Below are 21,149 nucleotides of genomic sequence, written 5' to 3'. Positions count from 1 at the left end.
TTTAGTGGCCATCTTAGTCCTAGTTTTTACTGTAGTTTCCAAAAACACAACTTAATCCATCTCTAGATTAAACATCTGTTCCTTCAAATAACCTATATATGATATGTTCCAAACCAGATTAACCCTGAGTTTGTCCTTTTTTTTTTTTTTTAAGATTTTTATTTATTTATTTGACAGAAATCATAAGCAGGCAGAGAGAGAAGGAGGGAAAACAGGCTCTCTTCTGAGCAGAGAGCCCGATGTGGGACTTGATCCCAGGACCCTGGGATTATGACCTGAGCTGAAGGCAGAGGTTTTAACCCACTGAACCACCCAGGTGCCCCTGTCCACATTTTTATATATGGCCCCCAGAAGAGAACACAATCCTCATGTAGAATACAGTGGGGATGCTCTTTCTTCTAATTAAAGTTACAATCTTTTCATCCACATGGATTAAGTGTGCCTTTTGCGAACATATGGCTATGTCACATTATGCGTTTAATGATTTTGTTTTGTTTGTTTTGTTCTTTTAAGAGAGGAGTGAGCAAGCCAGAGCAGGGGTTAGAGAGTGAAGAGAGGGAGAGAATCTTCCATCCAAGTACTAACCAGGCCCGACCCTGCTTAGCTTCAGAGATCAGACGAGATTGAGCGCATTCAGGGCGGTATGCCCGTAGACGAGAGGGAGAGAATCTTAAGTAGGCTCCAGTGCCCAGTGTGGAGCCTGATGCAGGGCTTGATCTTATGACCGTGAGATCATGACCTGAGCCAAAAATCCAGAGTTGGAAACTTAACCAACTGAACCACCCAAGTGCCCTACATTAAGTCATTTAATAAGCATATTAAAAAATAGTTTGGAATATATTTTGGAATAATTTTATATTTAGACACAGTGGCAGATATATTACTGCAAACTCCCACACGTTCCCCTCACCCAGTTTCAGTTTTCCTAACTGAAACATGCCCAGGGTCCCTAATACATTTACCCGAGCCAAAAATGAGCTGTTTAATTTTTTAAATTACATCTTTTTTTTTTACACAAATTACTTTCCTCAACCCCATTTCCTTCTTCCTGAACACAGACATTTAGCTTTTCTTCCATTACATGACACTAGGATAGGCCCTCATATTTCATCTTGTAAGATTCAAGGCAAGATTTCACCTTGGAAGACTGACTAAAGATGAAATGAAATGTCCTATACTTAAGAATCTTTAAGGAGCGCCTGTGGCTCAGTGGGTTAAAGCCTCTGCCTACAGCTCAGGTCCTGATACCAGGGTCTTGCATTTGGGCCCTGCATGGGGCTCTCTGCTCAGCAGGGAGCCTGCTTCCTCCTCTCTCTCTGCCTGCTTCTCCGCCTACTTGTGATCTCAGTCTCTCAAATAAATAAATAAAATGTTTAAGGTCCTATACTTCCGGGATTTCGAGTCAGGATCCGGTTAGACAGCATCACTTCTGTCGTGAGACTCATGCCATTCACATAACTGGTAAGCAAGACTTCTTTGCTTTCATACAATTCAACGGGCCAACTCTTGGGGTAATGTAATAAAGCCCTCTTGGGTTGCACGAAGTAACTTCTAAGGCATATCATCAATCAGTTACAAATCCAACCAATTATCTGTATATCCAGTTATTCTCCATGCAAAGATATTCCCCGTGTCAGGGAATATCTGACCTACAGCATTCTCCACATTTTCTTTTTATGAGTCGAATAGGTTTGCCTGTTCTGGTTCTACAGGTAAAGATTTAGATTGTCCACCCTATACAAATGAATGCATTCCCTCGATGGCTCTGAGACACTTAGGATAAAAAGGTAATTTTCTATATTTAACATCCACTGGCAACTCAATGAAGCAGTGAATGACCACATGTGGACACTGGTGCTCATAGAGGATCCATGGGGAATTCCTGACGAATCACAAACTAAAACCCCAGCAAATAGCAAGGTGGTATTGATAGTATTCCTCCAGGAAGAAAAGAGAATTCAATTTATCCTACTGAAATTAGCACTCGTCTTAATTACAAGCCTTGCAGAACAAAATGGCACAAGATAGCGATTTACTATTGAAATCCTGATTAAGAAGGATAATTCAGACTCATGGACCCAACGACAGCTATACTCAGCTGTAACCATCACTGTCAGAAGATTTTTTCTGAACACTTTACTTCTCCTCAAAAAATGTCAATAACTTCCCATTCTGTTTATCTCTGGAAACCAGGTCGTGGAATTAGAGTTTTTAAATTGCAAAATAAAACTGACAATGCTTTCAGGAAGGCTGCAAACTCATTGCCTTCCTATCATACTAGTGAGTTCCTTAAAATGGGAAAGACACTTTTAAAAAAACGTTTAAAAAGCATCATAATGTCAAAAACAAAACTCTTTAAACTTACCTCATAGTAACTCCGAACTGCATTGCAAAATGCTTCATCGGCCACGATTTGGGTCTCTCCGTTGAGGAAGGCCTGGAACCTTTCTTTCAGTAACTGCAATTGTTGCTTGTTAAGCTGTAAGAAAAAAAAGGGAATTAGCCAAAACATTAACGAATCAGAGAAATGCAATGATTCTTAAAGATTATGATTGCTGAAAGCTCACTTAACACCTAGAACCAGGTTTATGGTAAAGAAAAAAAAAGCTAAAAAGCTACTTGTACTATGGCTCAATTTTAAAAGGTTTCCAATTTACTTCTTATACTCTGGAATCCTAATATTGCAAGGCAATATAAATTTCTACAGATGGGAGTTCCTGTATTTACTGCCCCAGTCTCTTTATAGAAGCAGGTAAACATCTAAAATTCGGAAGAGGAATGAACTGTTGTGCAAAGTTGCCAACTGTCCTGAACAGAAGAGCCAAAAGGACAAATATCCTGGGAGACGAGTGAACAACAGCTGCCTTAGATGAAGGAAAATAGGAAGAAAGAGCACAGAGGGCCCTGAGAAAGAATCCTCTGGAAAGAACACCTTTTGAACCCAAAGTCTGGGTTCCATGCGCATTCCTCAATGCTCGAGGTGAGGCAGAGAACTGATGAGACAAATCCTAAGAACAGAGAGGCCACAGGCAGACAGGGAAGGAATATTTAAGCACACCAAAGGAAGAGCTGTACACGAGGGGAGGGGAGTTTGAGTGCACAACCAGATTTCCTCACCCTAGATCTGAGAGCCATCACTATTACTGAAGGTGGGTGGGATATGAATCGTGAGTTACCAACCATGTCCTCCGGTCACCAGCAACAAGCAGTGTCGGCTACTTAATCTGTAGGGCTTGGTGCAATGTGAGAATGAGGAGCCCCGTGTTAAAAAAATTAAGAATTTGAGATGGTAGGAACAGAGCCTTACACCAAGCATAGGTCCTTCTAAGCATGGAGCCCTTGCAACTGTCCCTGAAGTCAGCCCTGACCATGGGCGCAGACTTCAGCAGAGGTGGGCCACAGGAGGTCGGGCACCAGTTTAAAATGCTCAACTGTGAGAGCACAGTGTTGCCGATAAAACAACACAATCCCAAGATACCATAAGGAACAAGGAAGGAGTGATCTTTCCATTTAAATTGATCGTCCTCCCACTACTGAAGAACTCAGTCCAGTTCTGGATTCTACAGAGAGAAACGTGAAGCATTTGGAAATATGCTGGGGAGAAAATGGTGAAAAGATCCGGAAGGAAGATGAACTGGTAGGATTTGGCTTCAAAATGAAGGCTGATGTGACCTCCGTTTAAATCTGTTCAGAAGACTTATTAAAATGCCATTCAAATAGGAGAGATAAGAGCTTTCAAAAAAAAAAAAAAAAAAAAGAGCCCCCCCCCTTTTGTTTGTAGAGAAACTGTTGCTGGTAGTAACAAACCAGTAGAGAACTGCCCTATTGTACCCCAGAGTAAGAAACCTCTTCCCCTGCACAGTGAAGGGAAAAGACCACTCTGTGTAAGGTCATTGCCTTCATTTTTGGGAAGCTAAACCAAACTCAAGAGCAGAGCCATCACCGTTATATTACACTTTCTGCTTCTGTGGATACGGAGAGCATCGAAGCAGGAACCTCTTGTGTGTGTGTACTGGCAAGGTCAATTAAGTCCCCAACTTCAGCTAAGCATGCTCAGGAAAGGACCAGATGGAAACAGGACAGCAGTTGCTGAGAGCAAGACAGCTGAGAACAGTTGAGCTGCCAACCCCAGGAGCTGCTAGGAAGGGCTTCAATTTGCAAACCACGTGTTCAGGTAACATAATGGACGTGGAAAAATGTAGAAATAATGGATTGGAGGGGATCTTACTGAGCCTTTGCCCCATCTCTGTCATTTGATTAAAACAAAAAATATAAATAGCTTTCAAAACCTGAAAACTTCCATTTTCTTTCATCAGATGCATTCTGTTCTTTACAGTGTTTGTTTCACCAATGAGTTACTTTTTGAGGATTATGGCACGGGAAATTCATGAATGCCAATCAAGGAAAGAAGATCTGCGCAAACCATTTTCTTGGAAACGCCAACAATGTTAGTACAGTTCACAAATGTGCCAGACTTCAATACTTTTATGAACAATTACTGCAGTTACATTTAAGACCTAAAATGTCAGCCAATATTATAGTGATAGAAGTCAATCAGTAAGTACTTTTAAAGGAGAGACGTCTGTATTTCCACAAAAGATTGGGAGGGAAAACATTAAATTTTAAATCTAGCTACAGGGATAGCCATTTAGAATGCAGAGTTCCCTGAATTCTATTTGCATTATCAAAATAAACCATATTATACATCAACAGAGAGACTAATGGAATAGATCCAAGAATTAGATCCAAATGCACTCAGAAACGTACTAGTAAATATCTTTATAGCACCTCAAGTCAGTAGTAAAAGATGGCCTATTTAATCAATGGTGTTAAAGTAACTGGGTAACCAAGCAGAAAAAAATTAAATTGTATGACACATGACACATGTGTTACATTAAACAGTATGACATTAACAGTATGACACATACTGTTACATTAAAAGTTTTAGATGAAACCATAAAGGTACATGATAAACATAAAAGGTTTCCTTTTAATGCTAGTATGTGAAACACCTTTCTTTTTTTTTTTTTTTTTAAAAAGATTTTATTTATTTATTTGACAGAGAGAGATCACAAGTAGGCAGAGAGGCAGGCAGAGAGAGAGAGAGGAGGAAGCAGGCTCCCTGCTGAGCAGAGAGCCCCATGCGGGACTCGATCCCAGAACCCTGAGATCATGACCTGAGCCGAAGGCAGCGGCTTAACCCACTGAGCCACCCAGGCGCCCGTGAAACACCTTTCTAACCATGAACCCAAATCTCCAAGTCATAAATTTAAACATTAAAAAAAAAAATTGTTCATGGAAGAAATATCATAGGCAAAATCATTAGAAAAAGACCAATGAGGAAAAAACATCGGTGTCTAACTTCCATCTTTAAGAGCTAATTTCCAAACATAGATCCCAGAAACTATTAGGAATCTGACCAATAAGTCAATAGAAAAACAGACAAAGTGGATATATTTAAGCTAGAATAGCATGCCTAACTTCATTCATAGTAAGTAAAATGCAAATTAAATCTGCATAACAGAGGAAGGATTCTGGGAAGATGGTGGAGTAGAGAGCACCAGAAATCTCTCTCGTACCTAGACTACAACTGCATTGGCAGTTTCTGCCTAAGGTAAATATTTTGGAATTCTGGAGTCTACTGAAGGCTTGCAACTTACAAGGAAAGGTTTAAATGTAAACTGCAGGAAATTTTGGCCAATTTTAGCTCCTAGCACAGTAGCAGCTAGTCATCTCCCAGTCCTAAGCTCAGTGGCAGAAAAAAAGGAAAAAAAAAGCTAACAGCCCAAATTTTCATAGATAGAGGGCTAATAAATGCTACATTCAAATACTGGCAATACTATTAGCTCCATAAAAAGAACAAACAGGTTCCCTTATGTATGGATATGAAAACATCTTCAAAATACCTATGGGGAGGGAAGTTAGTTATAGAACACTGGGTAAAAATAAGCCACCACTCCCATAGAAAGGGGGCAAAACAGAACACGTATGTGAATTTGTTTCCATATGCAGAGGCAAGCTATGGAAGAAGGATGGCTGTGCACACTGGACAGATGGAAAATAAGTGAAAGATTTTCCAACCTATTCTGCTATATTCATTTTAGAATTTTAAATCACAGGCTTCACGAAAATTTTCATTTCAATTTAAAATAAGCTATGATAGTCACTTTGCGAATCTTTTAACTCAGAACGATTATGATCCATTGCATGAAGGTCAGATCTGATCATCCTGCAGGGAGACTGGACAACAGATGAACTGACTTTTCAAGTCTCCTTTCAAGTAGAAGATGTGAACTTGACAGTGCCCTACTTTTTTTTTTAAACATTTCAAGGTTGATAAGATCTTTGATATTCAGACTGATTTTAGTATATGAGTAATCCTGTTTAATATCCTGATCAACGCAGTAATCTTTACAAAATCCCTATGAAGTCCTCTCTCAGCCTTTCTTTGAGCCTATTAAAACCGACACACTTTCATTACCTCACAATAAAGCCTATACTCATTTTCAAGAATTGAAACCTGTTGCCCCTATGACTTTCCCACAATCTGAGTTCTAACACCAAGACAAAACATTATTTTCCTTCTTGCACAAAGCAGTTCAGAACCTGGAAGACAGGGGGTGGCTTGTTGGTGAGTCTTCTCCTTCCCAGGACGAACTCTGCCAGTTCCCCAACATACCAATGGTACTAATTTGTTCATAAATTAGGCATTCAACTGTTAAGTAAAACTTAGTTATATCTAAGTACAAAAAAGCACACTGAAAGCTGTAACATACAAATGAAACCCATTACAATAGGGATATCCCTCGTCAAATGTGCTGGGTAGAGCAGTCCTGAGTCTCTGAAGATAGGGTGGCCAACACAGACAAGTGGTAGGGCCACTTCCCACAGTTAACTTGATCATGATTTATCCTGTATTTTTGTTTTCCCCATATACTGTCTCTACCCTAGTATGTTTACCGATGAATGCATAACATTTTTCAAATACAGAGAAAATTTTAGACTGATCTTTTTCTTTTTAAGATTTTATTTATTTATTTGAGTGACAGAGATCACAAGTAGGCAGAGAGAGAGGAAGGGAAGCAGGCTCCCCGCTGAGCAGAGAGTCCAACGCAGAGCTCTCTCTCCCAGGACCCCGAGATCATGACCTGGGCGGAAGGCGAGGCTTAACCCACTGAGCCACCCAGGTGCCCCAAATACAGAGAAAATTTTAATGTGGAAATTATCCAATGGGAATTTTTAGAGAGCTTTTTATATGCAACTAAAATGCAGAAACTTGAACATAAATATCCTTGCAAATATCTAAATACAGCCAAGAGATTAGCCTTATAAACAAACACTTTGAATACTGACAGTGAAAGCTAAAATTTGGTGAATCTTGGCTGGCAGGGATCAGTTATGAATAATAACTGCCACAGGAAAAACACTTAATTTTCAAAGTTCAGAGATGTTTTAGGTTTGTTAGGAGTTTGTGTGTTCAAGTTAGATTCTAGCCTTTTCATTCTAAGTCACAATCAACTGAAGACTTACGTCAGTATCGTGACTAGCAGGATACAGCCACTTAGGATAGTCGGGAACTCAGGAACCCAGCAAGCACTGCTGTGCGAAGCCTGCTCTGACCCGTGCTCCCCCATCCCAAGTCTTCACACTTGTGGTGGGGGCTGTGTGACACCCCAGGAAGTAAAGCTGATCACAGCGGCCCCAGCAGAGTGGCAAGGGACTAGAATGTATGGTACCTTCAGGGTTGGAGGGTGGGTGATGGTGTGTGCGTATACCTCAAAGATACTGACAAATGGTTTTCAAGGAATTAAAAGGCCTTACTCCAGGGCACGGATGGTCTCTGAAATCTACAAGCATAGCTTTCATGCCTGCTCATGAGATAGAGTAAAAGATATTAATAGGGCAAGATTCAAGTACAGGTGTTATTTTCATCTTCCCTCCTTAACACTCCATCAAAAAGATCTATACAAAACCATCGGGGCAAAATAATCAGTACCTTCCATGTTTCCAAACCAACAAACTTCTCCAACTGCCCTTCAGAACAGAACAACAAAGGAGTTGTGACCATGTCTCCTACATTATAAATCCTGTGGGAGGTGTTGCTCTTAGTAGTTACCTACCCAGGTAACTTTTCTTGCACTTTTCTGTAACCAGGTAACTGGGATACACCTATCTAAGACTACAAGTAACAGTCTTACTTGGTATTTCCAAGTTAGGGCCTAGGAGACAAAAGCAGTGTGACTTACAGGAAACCCTAAAAGGTAGCTGAAATCCAACACTTTTAACTCTCTCCTCTTCTACTAGCTGGAATTTGAGGAGTTTGGTGGACCGCTCAGGTTGCCCCATAAAGATGGGGTAAGATAAAGCCTGATGTCCTTTCCAATGCGAAGCAGCCATTGTAACCCTGGACCACTACCCCCCTTCCCACCATTTCCTTTAATAAAAGAAGAAATAAACTTATGCAAACATCACTCTTAATTGGAGCCTATTACTGACCGAACCAAATCCTAATGCATACAAATCCCAATGAGGTACCCAACCAAGATAAAAATGCCATGGGTTACTACCATCCCTTGCTGGTAAGGCTACCTTAATTCTGAGATAAGGCATTCATTCCATAAGTTACTTTATATGAAAAACTCCTGATCCAGTAAACTTGCCCCAATGAACAGTGAACACCACGGTTTAAGTGCCTGAGGCAGAGTAAAAATTATTTTGGCAGACAGAATTCTATTGTCCCACAGTACTGAAAGTGGGGATGAAAAAGCCCCACATTTCCAAGTACTCCTTAAACATTTTATAATGAAATATATACTGTGATGAGTACAGAACAAAATGCCAACATCATGAACAATTGGGCTCCAGGCTAGGCTTACTCAGCCACTAAGTGAGCTACTTCTATCCATCTTTTCAATGGCCTCCTAGTCCAATTCAAGCCTCAGCAAGATTACATGCCATTATGTGATTGGTGGGTGGGAGAGGAAACATGCTGGTGAATACTGCAACTAGGAATGTTCAATCCATTAATTCTATCAATTTCCTTTCTACATTGTACTAAACACATTCCACGCACGTCCATTAAATCTTCCTTGGTCTGCTACAGATTGTTGATCCTCATTTTATAAATGAAGTAATTAAGCTCCAAGAAGTTAGGCACCTTACTTCACTTCACATCTGGTAAGAGCCAGGGAAAGATTCTAAACCAGAATCCTGATCCAAAGCCTATATTCTTTCTACTCACCATACTATGCTGGTTCCCTCATGGTCACTGCCCCAGCCACACCTCAGTAAGAGGGGGTTTGTCACCATCTGATGTGTCATAGATGGCTTGTATATTTTGCTTTTTACATATCCCCCCTAGAATAAAATCTGCATCAGGTTCAGAACACGATTTCTAGCTCATAAAATATGCTCAGTTTTTTAAAGGATGAAAAAGTGAACAAAGGACAAAGGCCAGTTGCTATGAAACTATTCCTCAGTAGTACAGCCACGACTTCCACTCATACTCACCGACCCCCATGACAAAGTTGGTCTAGCATGCAATTATAAAACCTCAAGACTACCTCAGTCCACCACAATGTATCAGCAAACAGCTATCAGAGGTGTTCACCGGTTCATTAACAAGATTAGAAGTGACAAATGGGGCAGTAATGAAGAATACTGCCTCTGGTGTCAGACCACCTTTGTCAGTTTCCAGGATCCCCCCCCCAACAATTTGTAGGGTCTTCGGGTCACTTAACCTCCATGTCTCCATTTCTTATCTAAACAGTGATGATAGTAATAACATACAATTTAATAAGGCTGTTGTCAGTAAGATAATGGGGGGGAAAGTGCTTAATGCATTAAAGGCTTTAACTGCTATTTTAGTAATACACTGTGAAACAAAAAAAAAAAAAAAAATGATTTCCAAAATTGCAGAAGTCAAAGACAAAAACCAATCTTAAGATGGATGCAGATGGACAATTAATGAGAGACTGCCCAGAGCTATTCTGTCCAGTGCACAACCATGCCTGATCACCAAGCCCTTGAAATGTGGCTAGTCCAAGGTGACATGTGCTCAAATTCTAACATACCAAATTTCAAATACTCAGTACAGTAATATGCAGCATCTCACTAATACTTATGTATTGGCTATATATTGAAAAACATTTTATATATATAGGGTAAGTTATTAAAATGACTTTCTTCAGTTTTTAAAGGGCCCCTAGAAAATGTCATATTACTTACATGGCTCACATTTTATTTCAATTGGCTGGCAGTGGTATCGAGCAATGCGTATGGTGATCAAACAGCCACTGAAGGCAGATGAACAGAGCCAAGCTACATCCCACCCAACAGGTGTGGCCTCACTCACAGCAGTAAGACCCACAGTCTACAGCTTGTAGCCAAGTCCTGTGGTAGGGATGACTGAGGAGAAACTGAGCAAGAGCTGAAAGGCAATACCTAAGTATTTATCAAATGTTTTCCATTGCCAGAGAGTGAAGTGGGTATTCTTAGTCTCACGTTATGGAGGAGAAAACAGGCTTAGAGGTTAAGGTACAAAACCAGTTAGGTCATAGGACCCAGATCCTACCCTAGCCATCTTCAACCCAAGGTCATGGTTTTTACCCTATCACTACCTGCTGTGTATGCCACTGACATGATCTTATTTGACAGTCTTCATTCGGTTTCATCTTACAAAAGACAATCTGGTCTAGTGTGGAGCCATTATCCAATAAGACTGTTTCATGTTCTGAACATGAAGACAAGTTGAGAGCAAACTGGCAAATCTTGCCATTATCCTCCAACAACCTGCATTAAACCCACCTTATTCATTCCAGCATCCACCTCATCCACTACTCGGATGGAGATGGACCTGTGAATGCTTTTAATGGTCCCAACTAATAAGTTCATCAAAAGCAAATAAAAATTATCACCCTTCGTTTGCATCTGTCCATTTACTAGAGCTGGTAAAAGACCATTTCTCAGTATGTTTGTGGAGGCATTCCTAGAAGCGATTAGCACTTTGTTCGGTAGACTGAAAAAAGAGATCCACCGTCCCCATATGGGCAGGAATCATCTAATTCATTGAGGGCCCCAACAGAAAAAAGCTGTTAAAAGGTGAATTCTCACTCTCCTTGAGCTGTGACATTCATCTTTTCCTGCCCTTGGATATCAGAGCTCCTGGTTCTTGGGCCTTTGGACTGAATTATACCAGCTTTCCAGGTTCTCCAGCTTGCAGGAGGACTGTGGGACTTCTCAGCCTCCCTAACCACGTGAATCAACTCCTATAATCAATCTCATAGGTCTGTGACTGTATCCTATTGGTTCTTCTTCCTCTAGGGAACCCTAACGAATACTCCGATGGTCATATGTAACAGTCTTAGCAATATGCTGCCGTCAAGCATGTCACAGAGGACTATGGGTATACAAACCTTATGAGGCATTCTGAGATGTTCTCACTACCATCAAGATTCACCCTCTCCTCCATAAAGATCTGACAAAAATCATTAAGGTTTCCCAAAGAAGTCATCTTGGAGATGAATGATGTAAAAAAAAAAAAAAAAAGGACAGAAATAGGAAGCAGTCAGCACACATTCTGCTACCTCACCACTTGCAAAGTCAGAAGCAGTCAGTCAGAAGCCAAAGGTTCTAGTCCCAGCTTCCTACAAACCTGGTAGACCATGTCAAAGTAGCTAACAGGATTGCGCTTTTGAAACAATAGGACTTTCCCCTGACCACCCTTAATAAATGTGTAATTCAATACTTAGTAACAGGTAATACTAATTGACCACTGACCACATAGTGAGATCACCTCTGACCTCTTTACAAGGATTATTCTAAGCCCCCACGAGGTAGGTTCCTTATGTCAAATATGAAGCTAAGACCCAGGTACCTCATCTAGCACACTTAGCCACTGGCTACCTTTGGGGTTTCTTCTTGAGCAAATCATTCTCCACACCCAGCTCAAGATGCCAGACCATTAGAGCCTTATAAAGCTTTCACATGATTTGATCAGCCTGACTAGGTTTGTAAAAGCTCTTCTCCTTCACTCCAAATCCTTACCCCATCGTGCTTGTTCAATGTGTGTTAGTAACCTCTCTCTCGATTTCCTTTCTTCCTTTAGAAAGTAACCCAAATAAAACCTCCAGGAAAACTCCTTCCTCCTGCCCCCTCAAATGAAGTCATCCCATCCTGCGTGTCACTCGTACATCCCATATGTACCCTATCATTTGCGTAACAGGACTTTCTCCTTACTAATGTACATGTTCCTTACACAGGGATGCCAGTCATTTATAACCTCACCCACACTTAGTATTTGCTGATACGAATTCATCTACAGTGGAAGAAAATCCAGAGTGGAAGAGGACATCACCATGCACTACTGCTTTTCTGGGCATGCATCCTGTCCTAACCACCACTAGTAGTAACAAAACTGAGTGAGGAGTTGGGAAGGAACAGTCTTAAAATTCCAAGATAGATTGTGCATTGTCTAAGGAAGTTCATGACCAGACTCAGGGGGGCCTAAGAAACAGCAAAGGATTTCTTTGCTGAGCCGCAGTGTGAGTAGTTCTGTTTTGCAGACGATATTGTTCTCCAGCAGGAAGAACTTTGTGCCTCGGTACCATCTGGTATTTCATGGCAAAGTTCCATATGCTGAAGAAACAGTGATTTTATATTTGTCACAAAGAATTTGGACAGACTCGGCAACAGACAACTGTGTACTTGTCTAAAAGCTTAAACACGCTGACCAGCTCCAAGCCACACAATGGCCTTTTCCAGTAGCTGGTAAGGGCTCTGGGATTGCTTTTGCAAGAAAAGAGGATCTCCATTTGCTTTCTTCAGAAATGTTTTCAGTTTTTGCTTCCCTTCTAAAGCAGATACATCATGGATGAGAAATGGCTATCTGTGAAAAGTGGAAAGGACATTTCAGCTTGCCGTCTTTGTCACCCCATCTCTCTGACACACACAGTGGCAGATTCTAGTGAGACTGCATCTACCTTACTCCTCTAATTTGGTTCCAGTGCACTGGACTGAAAGTAACAGAAGGTCCAACTCAAAAGGGCCTAATAAACAATAAAGGGGTTGACTGGCATATCTCAAGAAAAGAACATTCCAAATCAGTTAATTCAGTTACTCAGTGAAGTTATCAAGGAGTTGTTATCCTTCTCATGCTCTGCCTCTAAAGAAACCCATATAAACTCTATCAAAGCATCCTCCCATCACAAAAACCCAAGATTGAAGTATTTTTACTCAGGAAAGTGGGTAGAATGAGAAAACTTCCCCAGAATCAGCATACCCCTACATGTGGGATTTCTCCCTACATGTAATTATCCAGAAAGGATTTGTGGGTCCACTCCTAAAGAAATCTAGAAGTCAAGATCAAGAAAATAGAGTGTGATGACTGACAAAACCAAGAGTCACTATCGGAATTCAAGAGAAATCCAGCTACTCCTGAGCAATGGTGGTCTGGTATCTGAATAAATACAAGGGTCTGGTTAAGGAGAAGGACAATTATGCAGGCAAACTAGCAGTGCTCTTCTGTCCTGACCTTTACAATAAGGTGGCTTAGACTGGAAAATTGCATCAAAGAGATAAAGACTAATGTTTCCCAATGCCTAACAATATTTCCCTAACAAATTCAAGCCTGTACCTAAACAAATCTTAGCTGCAACAACTTTAAGAATTCAAATGAACTAACTCAGGTTTATTACTGCAAAGATCACATCATCCCTTTAAAGGGAAATATTTCCTTCTTTAACCTAACAAAATTTAATCCAGCAAAAAATGCTGATACTTCCACAATGTCATGGCATAACATCTGTATCAGCAAATTCAAGGATCTGTGAAGATTAAACAGATAAAAGCCCTTCAAGATTAACATTAAAAGAAGTGAATACCTACACTAGAATGACATAAATATTTTTAAAATTATTTGTATTGACATATAATGTATTATTTGCCCCCAGGGTATAGGTCTGTGAATCGTCAGGCTTACACATTTCACGGCATTCACCACAGCCCATACCCTCCCCCAATGTCCATAACCCAATGACATAAATATTTGCTTTAGTTTTTTAGATTCTAAAAGCAATGCTCAATTCCTATACAGAACACTGCTAGTAAGTAAAGGCAAATGTGTAGTACACTTGTACAGAAAGTGAGGTCAAACCAGACTATATAAACATTTCCTGACTAAGAAAAGCAAATAGTTTATTCTGTCAACTACAAAGCTAGCTTTCAAGTAACTGAAAACAATAAAATATTTTAAAACACAGCCTTCTTCTAGAGCTAATTTAGTCAAATGGCTACTTTTTGCTACACTTTTGAGTCTAAGCAAGATACCATGGCCTCCTTTTACACCAGTGGGCTTCCAGGTAAGGCTGCCAAATATAGGCTGTCCCAATAAATGTGACTTTCAGATAAGCAATAGATAATGATAAAATATTTATGCTAACCAAGCATTGGGGGTAGTTTTTCATGTAAACACATCCCATGAAATACTTAGGATATACTTACGTTAAATATTATCTACTGTTTACCTAAAATTCTAATGTAATTTAGGTATCCTAGGGTATCCTACACTTGTATTTGTAGCCTACCTTCTGACTCTCTGAGGCTCTGTAACATCTTCACTTTTTGTTCTCTGCATTGCCTTGTGTTTCTCTGCCTCTTAGGACCTGACAATGTGTCACAGTTACAGTCACTTCCAACCCCTTTATCTTTTCAGTGCTATCTGAAAAGGAAGCTCAAAAAAGTTTTTTTCTCGACACAACTCAATATGCTATGTAAGACGCAGACTGGATAAATAGAGGAGATACAACTAAGGTAAGTGCGATGGCTCTTAAAAGAATGAAAAGAACAGTGAGTTTTCAAACCTGGCTCATCGCAGTTTTTGAAACTTTTCCAGAAATGCAGATACTAAAGACCTACTATGCCAGAGTTCTGAATACAGTAACCTAGAAAGTTGGTCAGTGAAAGTCTGCAGGGTTTAATGTGCAGCTCCGTTAGAGAATTGCTGGGTCTGGTATCCATAGGTTAAGATATCAACCCAGCTAAACCACGTAGAGAGAGGCATCAGTGAATTGATTTTGGTTTACAGAAAATGCTAATTAGTCAAAAATCCAAATTGTAGAGTTGAAGCTAGCATAAAATGGAAAAACAGAAGCCTGATCCACAGAACTAACAACAACTTTGAGATTTTTGACTCATGACAAAGAAACGAGATTTGTCTTCTGTAATGATGAGTCATACTTTAAGATACAGGAGCTCCTTAGATCTGAAATCTTAACTGCTTGGAGTGCACATAACACAAAATGCTTACCTATAAAGGAAACTTCTCATTAGAAATGATACAGGATATTTGCAGGGCATGGGGAGTTTAACATACAGAACCCAGGAGGTTCAGCCTCCTTACGCTCCTGAGGCAGAAGTCTCAGCACACAGAGTGTGGTAGAAAGTTAGAAGCATGCCCAGGAAAGTTAGGTCCTCACATGCCTAAATCTTATAGGAGGTGGTGACTTTATACACCAAACCTACAAGGTAACATACAAAATAGAATGCCAGACACATTGTAAGAAATGAAAGTAATTCAAATAGACATGGAAAGACTTTGGCCACACAGAACTTCCAAATACAACAAAAGCCCCAGGGATGGAGAAGGGTCACTGCATAGTACCACTCGTTAGTGACCACACGTCCTATATATTGCCACATAATACATTTTTCTCGAGAAAACCTACGCTCCAGCAAAGGCATGAAAATAAAGGCTGCTGAACAGTGAAGTGCCATGTAATTCAGGCTATAGCATTTGCATTTTGGTCCTAAAACCGTCTCTTAGGACTGCCTTTGGCTTTGCTCCATTTACTGCCCACCTAAAGAGCTAGAGCCAAGTCAACTAGAAGAGTCCTTATTTACTCTTCGTTAATGTTTAGGACTATTATCAGTTCCATTTTACAGGAGAAAATGTAGATTCACAAAACAGATGTCCAAGAAAACTCAAGATAACTCAAGAGGGATTCAAGATGCTAAAAACTGAAAGATAATCTAGGATGTGAATATATAGAACAGAAAACTTAAATATTTTGTGCTAAAGTACATTTAAAATTTTTTCCATATTGGAAGACATTCCAGTGTTAGTTTCTGTTTAATTTCTCACAAAAAATTCTATGAACAAACCCTACTTATCCTATAAAATATCTATTGACTTTGCTAAACTACAATACCATCCAAATTACTTTTGTAGCAAAGAATAGCACATTCTCGTGCCTTCTGAAACAGTTTTCTGAGGGCCTGAGTAGTATATATTTGTGAAATATTCCTGGATATCACAGCAAAATTTGTCTCCAAGACAGAATTATAAACATCAATAGAGAAATTAAAGCATTAATAATTTAAGATATAATTTTGCATTACAGTCATTAGTATATTGCAAGGAATTATAACAAGCAGCTAAAATGAAAAAATACTGGGTATGTTTCATACAACTCAAAAGGCTTCCATGTGACAGTCCTGTGATTTGTCACATCTTCCTAAACATTACTCACATACCCTACCTTTGCCTACTAAAATGGCAAATTCTTTGAGTTATAGTATCGTTTCCAGAACCCATGCCTTGTTAAAAGTTCCTGCAGCAGGTCAGTATTTAGACCCATTAGTTTTTTAAAATGCATGGCAGCTTAACATTGGTTCACTTAAGCCAACAGTCTCTTCCTAAAGAATAGGGCACAGATAATTTTCCCTCCTGCTTAGGAAAGGAGCCAGCAAAGGAGAAGGAGAAGGAAGAAGGGAGAGAGAGCAGACAGAAGGCTGTGGGAAAGCAGGGGAAGAGGGATGAATAGGGAAGCATAATGTGATACTGAAATTGCAACTTCTACTCCCCAAAGGGAGTCATCGCAACGAAGTGCCCAGTGGGTGCTCTGGTAGTTGATCCCTTAGCAGCAGTCCTCAGGAAAAAAATTACTTGTCACTGGAATTAACTGGTACCTAGACATTAGTCTCTTATTAATATACAGCTTAAAAGCACATTTTTAAAAATACAATCTTGTATAATTAAGTCAAAGCTAACTTATCTAGGGCAACGAGATACATTTTATGCTGCGTACATACAAAGCACAAAAATTCATTCTCACATTATTGTTTAAGCCTAAAATCCTACATATCACTTCTCAATAACTACATTGCCCTACCATTTTCTACATGCACACAAATAGGAAACTTCAAAGCAATAACTGCCTCAACTTTTATTTAGGAAGACTTCATATTTAATGTTTCTTCAAATATTCAGTAACTCAATTCAACAAATATTCAAGAACCTGTTGCATACCACATACTGTGATGAAGATGGGTAAAAAAGAAATAAGCCTACCTTCAAAGAGTTTAGTGATCTTTTAGGAAAAATACATCATCTTTTCCCAATTATTTTGTAAAATGAACTATGATACTTCGAAATACAGTTGCGATTTAAGGAAATTTTTTTCTTCCTGTGATCTTGGTTTGCAAAGATACACATTAGTTAACAGTTATGACTACCAAAAAATAGGACTTAGAACACAACTGTATACATATTAACACACAGATGCATATGAATACGTGCAGAATATACACATACTCCCTTACCCACTCACAGGAGGGGGGGGTGTGGTTAACAAGTTTATAGAGCAGAGCTTCCCAACTAAATGCTGCAAGGACACCAAAAATAAACTTTTCAAACTACTATTCAAAAACTTTCAACAGAGTCCTATTTGAACATTATTTATGTGGCTCCTTCCATGAACTGTCTTTGTGACGTCCTGGTAATTTTAGCAACGAAGGCTTGATGCAGAGCACTCCCAACCAAATGCACACCCCGACCCCCCCACCACCCGCTGACTTCCAGCTAAATCATTCAATCAGTAGGATTACCAACCTCAGTGTATAACCAGAGTTTGGTTTAGCATACACCTGCAAGATATTTAGTTTTCATTCTGCTTAATTTGCTTTTGTATTTCAGTTTTTCCTACAAATCTAGAAAGTAGCACAGGTTATCATTACTACTACTATTCCTATTACTGTCTTTGTGTGAACTTGATAAACTGTTTACAAATTTATCTACTATTGCTTTTATTAGTTAGCCAAAGTCTGATTCTTGAAGGAATCTTTCTTTCCTTTCCATAGTACCTTTCCATAGTACAACGACAATAAACATTAAAAAGTGAAGGATTTTATGAACTTTGGAAATTTTATGAGCTAGTTGATGTATGTATCAAATTGGACTCTAGAACTCAAGGTCATGCAATTAAAAGCTAAAGCCTAAACGGCAAAATCAGTTACATGTTAATATTAGACTGCATACGGGACGAGCGAAGCAAAGGATAGTGAAAAAGATGTCATTTGCCAAAATCCTTAGCGATGAAGAGGTCAGGAAAGACAATTCTAAAGATTATTAAAAGAATTTTCAGGGGTGCCTGGGGTGGCTCAGTTGGTTAATCATCTGCCTTTGGTTCAGGTCATGATCCCAGGGTCCTGGGTTCAAGTCCCCAAGCAGGCTCCCTGTTCAGTGGGGATCCTGCTTTTCCCTCTGCCTGCAGCTCCCCCTGCTTGTGCTCTTGCTCTGTCAAATAAATAAAATCTTTAAAAAAAACAAAGCTGAAAAGAATTTCCATTACATATTAACAAATTTGCAGCTGTTTAAATGGTCTATTATTTACCTAAAATTCCAGAACAGTCATGGTTAGAAAGACACTATCTGTTTTGTAGAGAAATCCCCTAACAAACAACAAAGGACAAAATATCCTCTGTAGTAGAAGAAAACCGAGGAACAAATAAGACATTTCACAAACAAGGCCGGTGTTTATGCTCTGCACTGACAGGAATGTGTAAAGGCTTCAACATCAAGCATGTATCCTGAAAACATTGCAATTTAATTAACACATCATTTTCTTCCAAAGAACCCTTCCTATAGAAATTTGCCTGGATTCCATATTAAATTACGTTAACAAAATGGTGAAGATAATCCAAGTTGCGACTGTCCCATCTGTTTTCAGCTTTTATGTGAACCAACAGGATCAGACCATCATTTGGTATTGTTTCCGGCCACAACACCCTGATGGCACAGAAAAATTTGTCTTTAAAAAAAGAAAAAAAAAAATCACCTTTTAGTTTCCACTTTAAAGAGAACTGTCAATGCTGAATTCTCATGTTGCAGATTTGCTGTTGGACAGTTACTGGCTTCAAAAGGTGGATGACACGGGCGCCTGGGTGGCTCAGTGGGTTAAGCCGCTGCCTTTGGCTCAGGTCATGATCTCGGAGTCCTGGGATCGAGTCCCGCATCGGGCTCTCTGCTGAGCAGAGAGCCTGCTTCCCTCTCTCTCTCTCTGCCTGCCTCTCCATCTACTTGTGATTTCTCTCTGTCAAATAAATAAATAAAATCTTTAAAAAAAAAAAAAAAAAAAAAAAAGGTGGATGACACTGGCTTTAATGTGGATGTACTATGTACTATTATTATGTATTACTCCTTCTGGAGCACCAGAAGGAACTAATGGAAAATTACACTGACAGGATGAATATATATATTAACATGTACTGACAAAGCTGACAGATTCAAAACAATTCAGCTTCAGAGAAGTGGGGTTAAAACAAGTCACTAGCACTGTTCAATTGGTATTATCCTTTATATCCTAATACTGAAGATCATCTAATTATGCACAATCATTTTGAAGTTCTTGATATAAGTTCAACTTGAAATTTGTATTACATAAGTATACCTACTTTGATCAAGGATGTTACATTTAAAGAGTATTTGTACTCTTAATAACTGAATTTCAAATACTTAATGTTTCGTACATCATAGTCATTCATCGTAAGAAAGTGCCTTGAATAGTTTCCAACCCCTACAAATGAACCCTCTAGTTCTCACCCTACAATGCAGCATACAGAACTGCTATATTGCAAAACTCTGGGGGGGGGCTATCTTCTATGTTGAATAAATGTGAATGGTACTTCCTAAAATTCTGCTAACAAGGCAGCCCTTGGTCATACACATGATGACCATTTTTAGTGTGTTCTGGCATGTAAGTGAGAAACCTCTGAAATATGGCCAAAAGGCAATGTTTTGAAAGACTGCTGATCAGCTTCTGTTAAGTTGGGCATATTTTTCAAAGTGCTCCTTACTATAAATGTGGCAATAGAGAAGATGGACATACCTTTGGTTGAGGCTCATTTGGCCCAAATCAAAATCCTAGGCTCCTGGTCTAGATGCTTTGTCGTCATTTATGTTACAAAATGAAGACAGTCCTGACATTCATGTCCTGAATACTGGCTGAAATTTGGAAAATGGAATAATCCTCTGACTTAACATTCACCTGCTTGGACATTCAATCTCTTGTTCAATTAAAAGACTATCAGATCATGACATTTGTATCTTTGGGGTAAATACCTAGTAGTGATGCAAAGGAGCACCTGTACCCCAGTGTTCATAGCAGCCCTGTCCACTGGGCTGTGGACATAGCAGCCCTGTCCACTGTAGAAAGAGCCGAGATGCCCATTGACAGATGAATGGAAAAACAAGATGTGGATTTTATACACACACACAAAATGGAGAATGACTCAGCCATCAGAAGGGATGAGTACTTAGCATTTACATCAATGTGGATGGAACTGAAGAAGATTATGCTGGGCAAAATAAATCAATCAGAGAAGGACAATTCATTGTTTCACTCATATGGAATGTAAGAAACAGCACAGAGAATCATAGGGGAAGAGCAAGAAAATTGAAGGGGAAGTCATCAGAGGAAGACAAACCACAATGGACTTTTTTTTTCCTTAAGATTTTATTTATTTGACAGGGGGTGGGCACAAGCAGTGGGAGCAGCAGACGTAGACTAAGAAGCAGGCTATTCACTGAGCAAGGCGCCCAATGTGGGGCTCAATCCCAGGACCCTGGGATCATGACCTGACCTGAAGGTAGATGCTTAACCAACTGAGCCACCCAGGCACCCGGAGACTCTTAAGCCTAGGAAACAAGCTGAGGGTTGCTGGAGGGGAGGTTGGTGGGGGGATGGGTAACTGGGTGATGGGCACTAAGGAGGGCACGTGATATGATGAGCACTGGGTGTTATATGCAATTGATAAATTACTGAAGTTACATCTAAGCTAATGATGTACTATATGTTGGCTAATGACCTTAAATT

The 21,149-nt window shown here is 39.7% G+C and overlaps 1 protein-coding gene across 1 annotated transcript in view; it reads right to left on the bottom strand.

Annotated features, from left to right (window-relative positions):
• Positions 1-21,149, bottom strand: part of CADPS2 (calcium dependent secretion activator 2) — a 453,461-nt gene that overhangs the window by 323,601 nt on the left and 108,711 nt on the right. The window contains exon 2 of the mRNA XM_082692417.1: positions 2,366-2,479. Coding sequence (XP_082548543.1) covers positions 2,366-2,479 — 114 coding nt within the window. The remainder of the gene's footprint in view (positions 1-2,365; positions 2,480-21,149) is intronic.

This window comes from Mustela nivalis, assembly GCF_964662115.1.
Source record: "Mustela nivalis genome assembly, chromosome: 12".
NCBI classification, from domain to species: Eukaryota; Metazoa; Chordata; class Mammalia; order Carnivora; family Mustelidae; genus Mustela; species Mustela nivalis.
The sequence above is the reverse complement of the archived record's forward strand: the minus strand, read 5'-3'. Positions and strand labels throughout refer to the sequence as shown.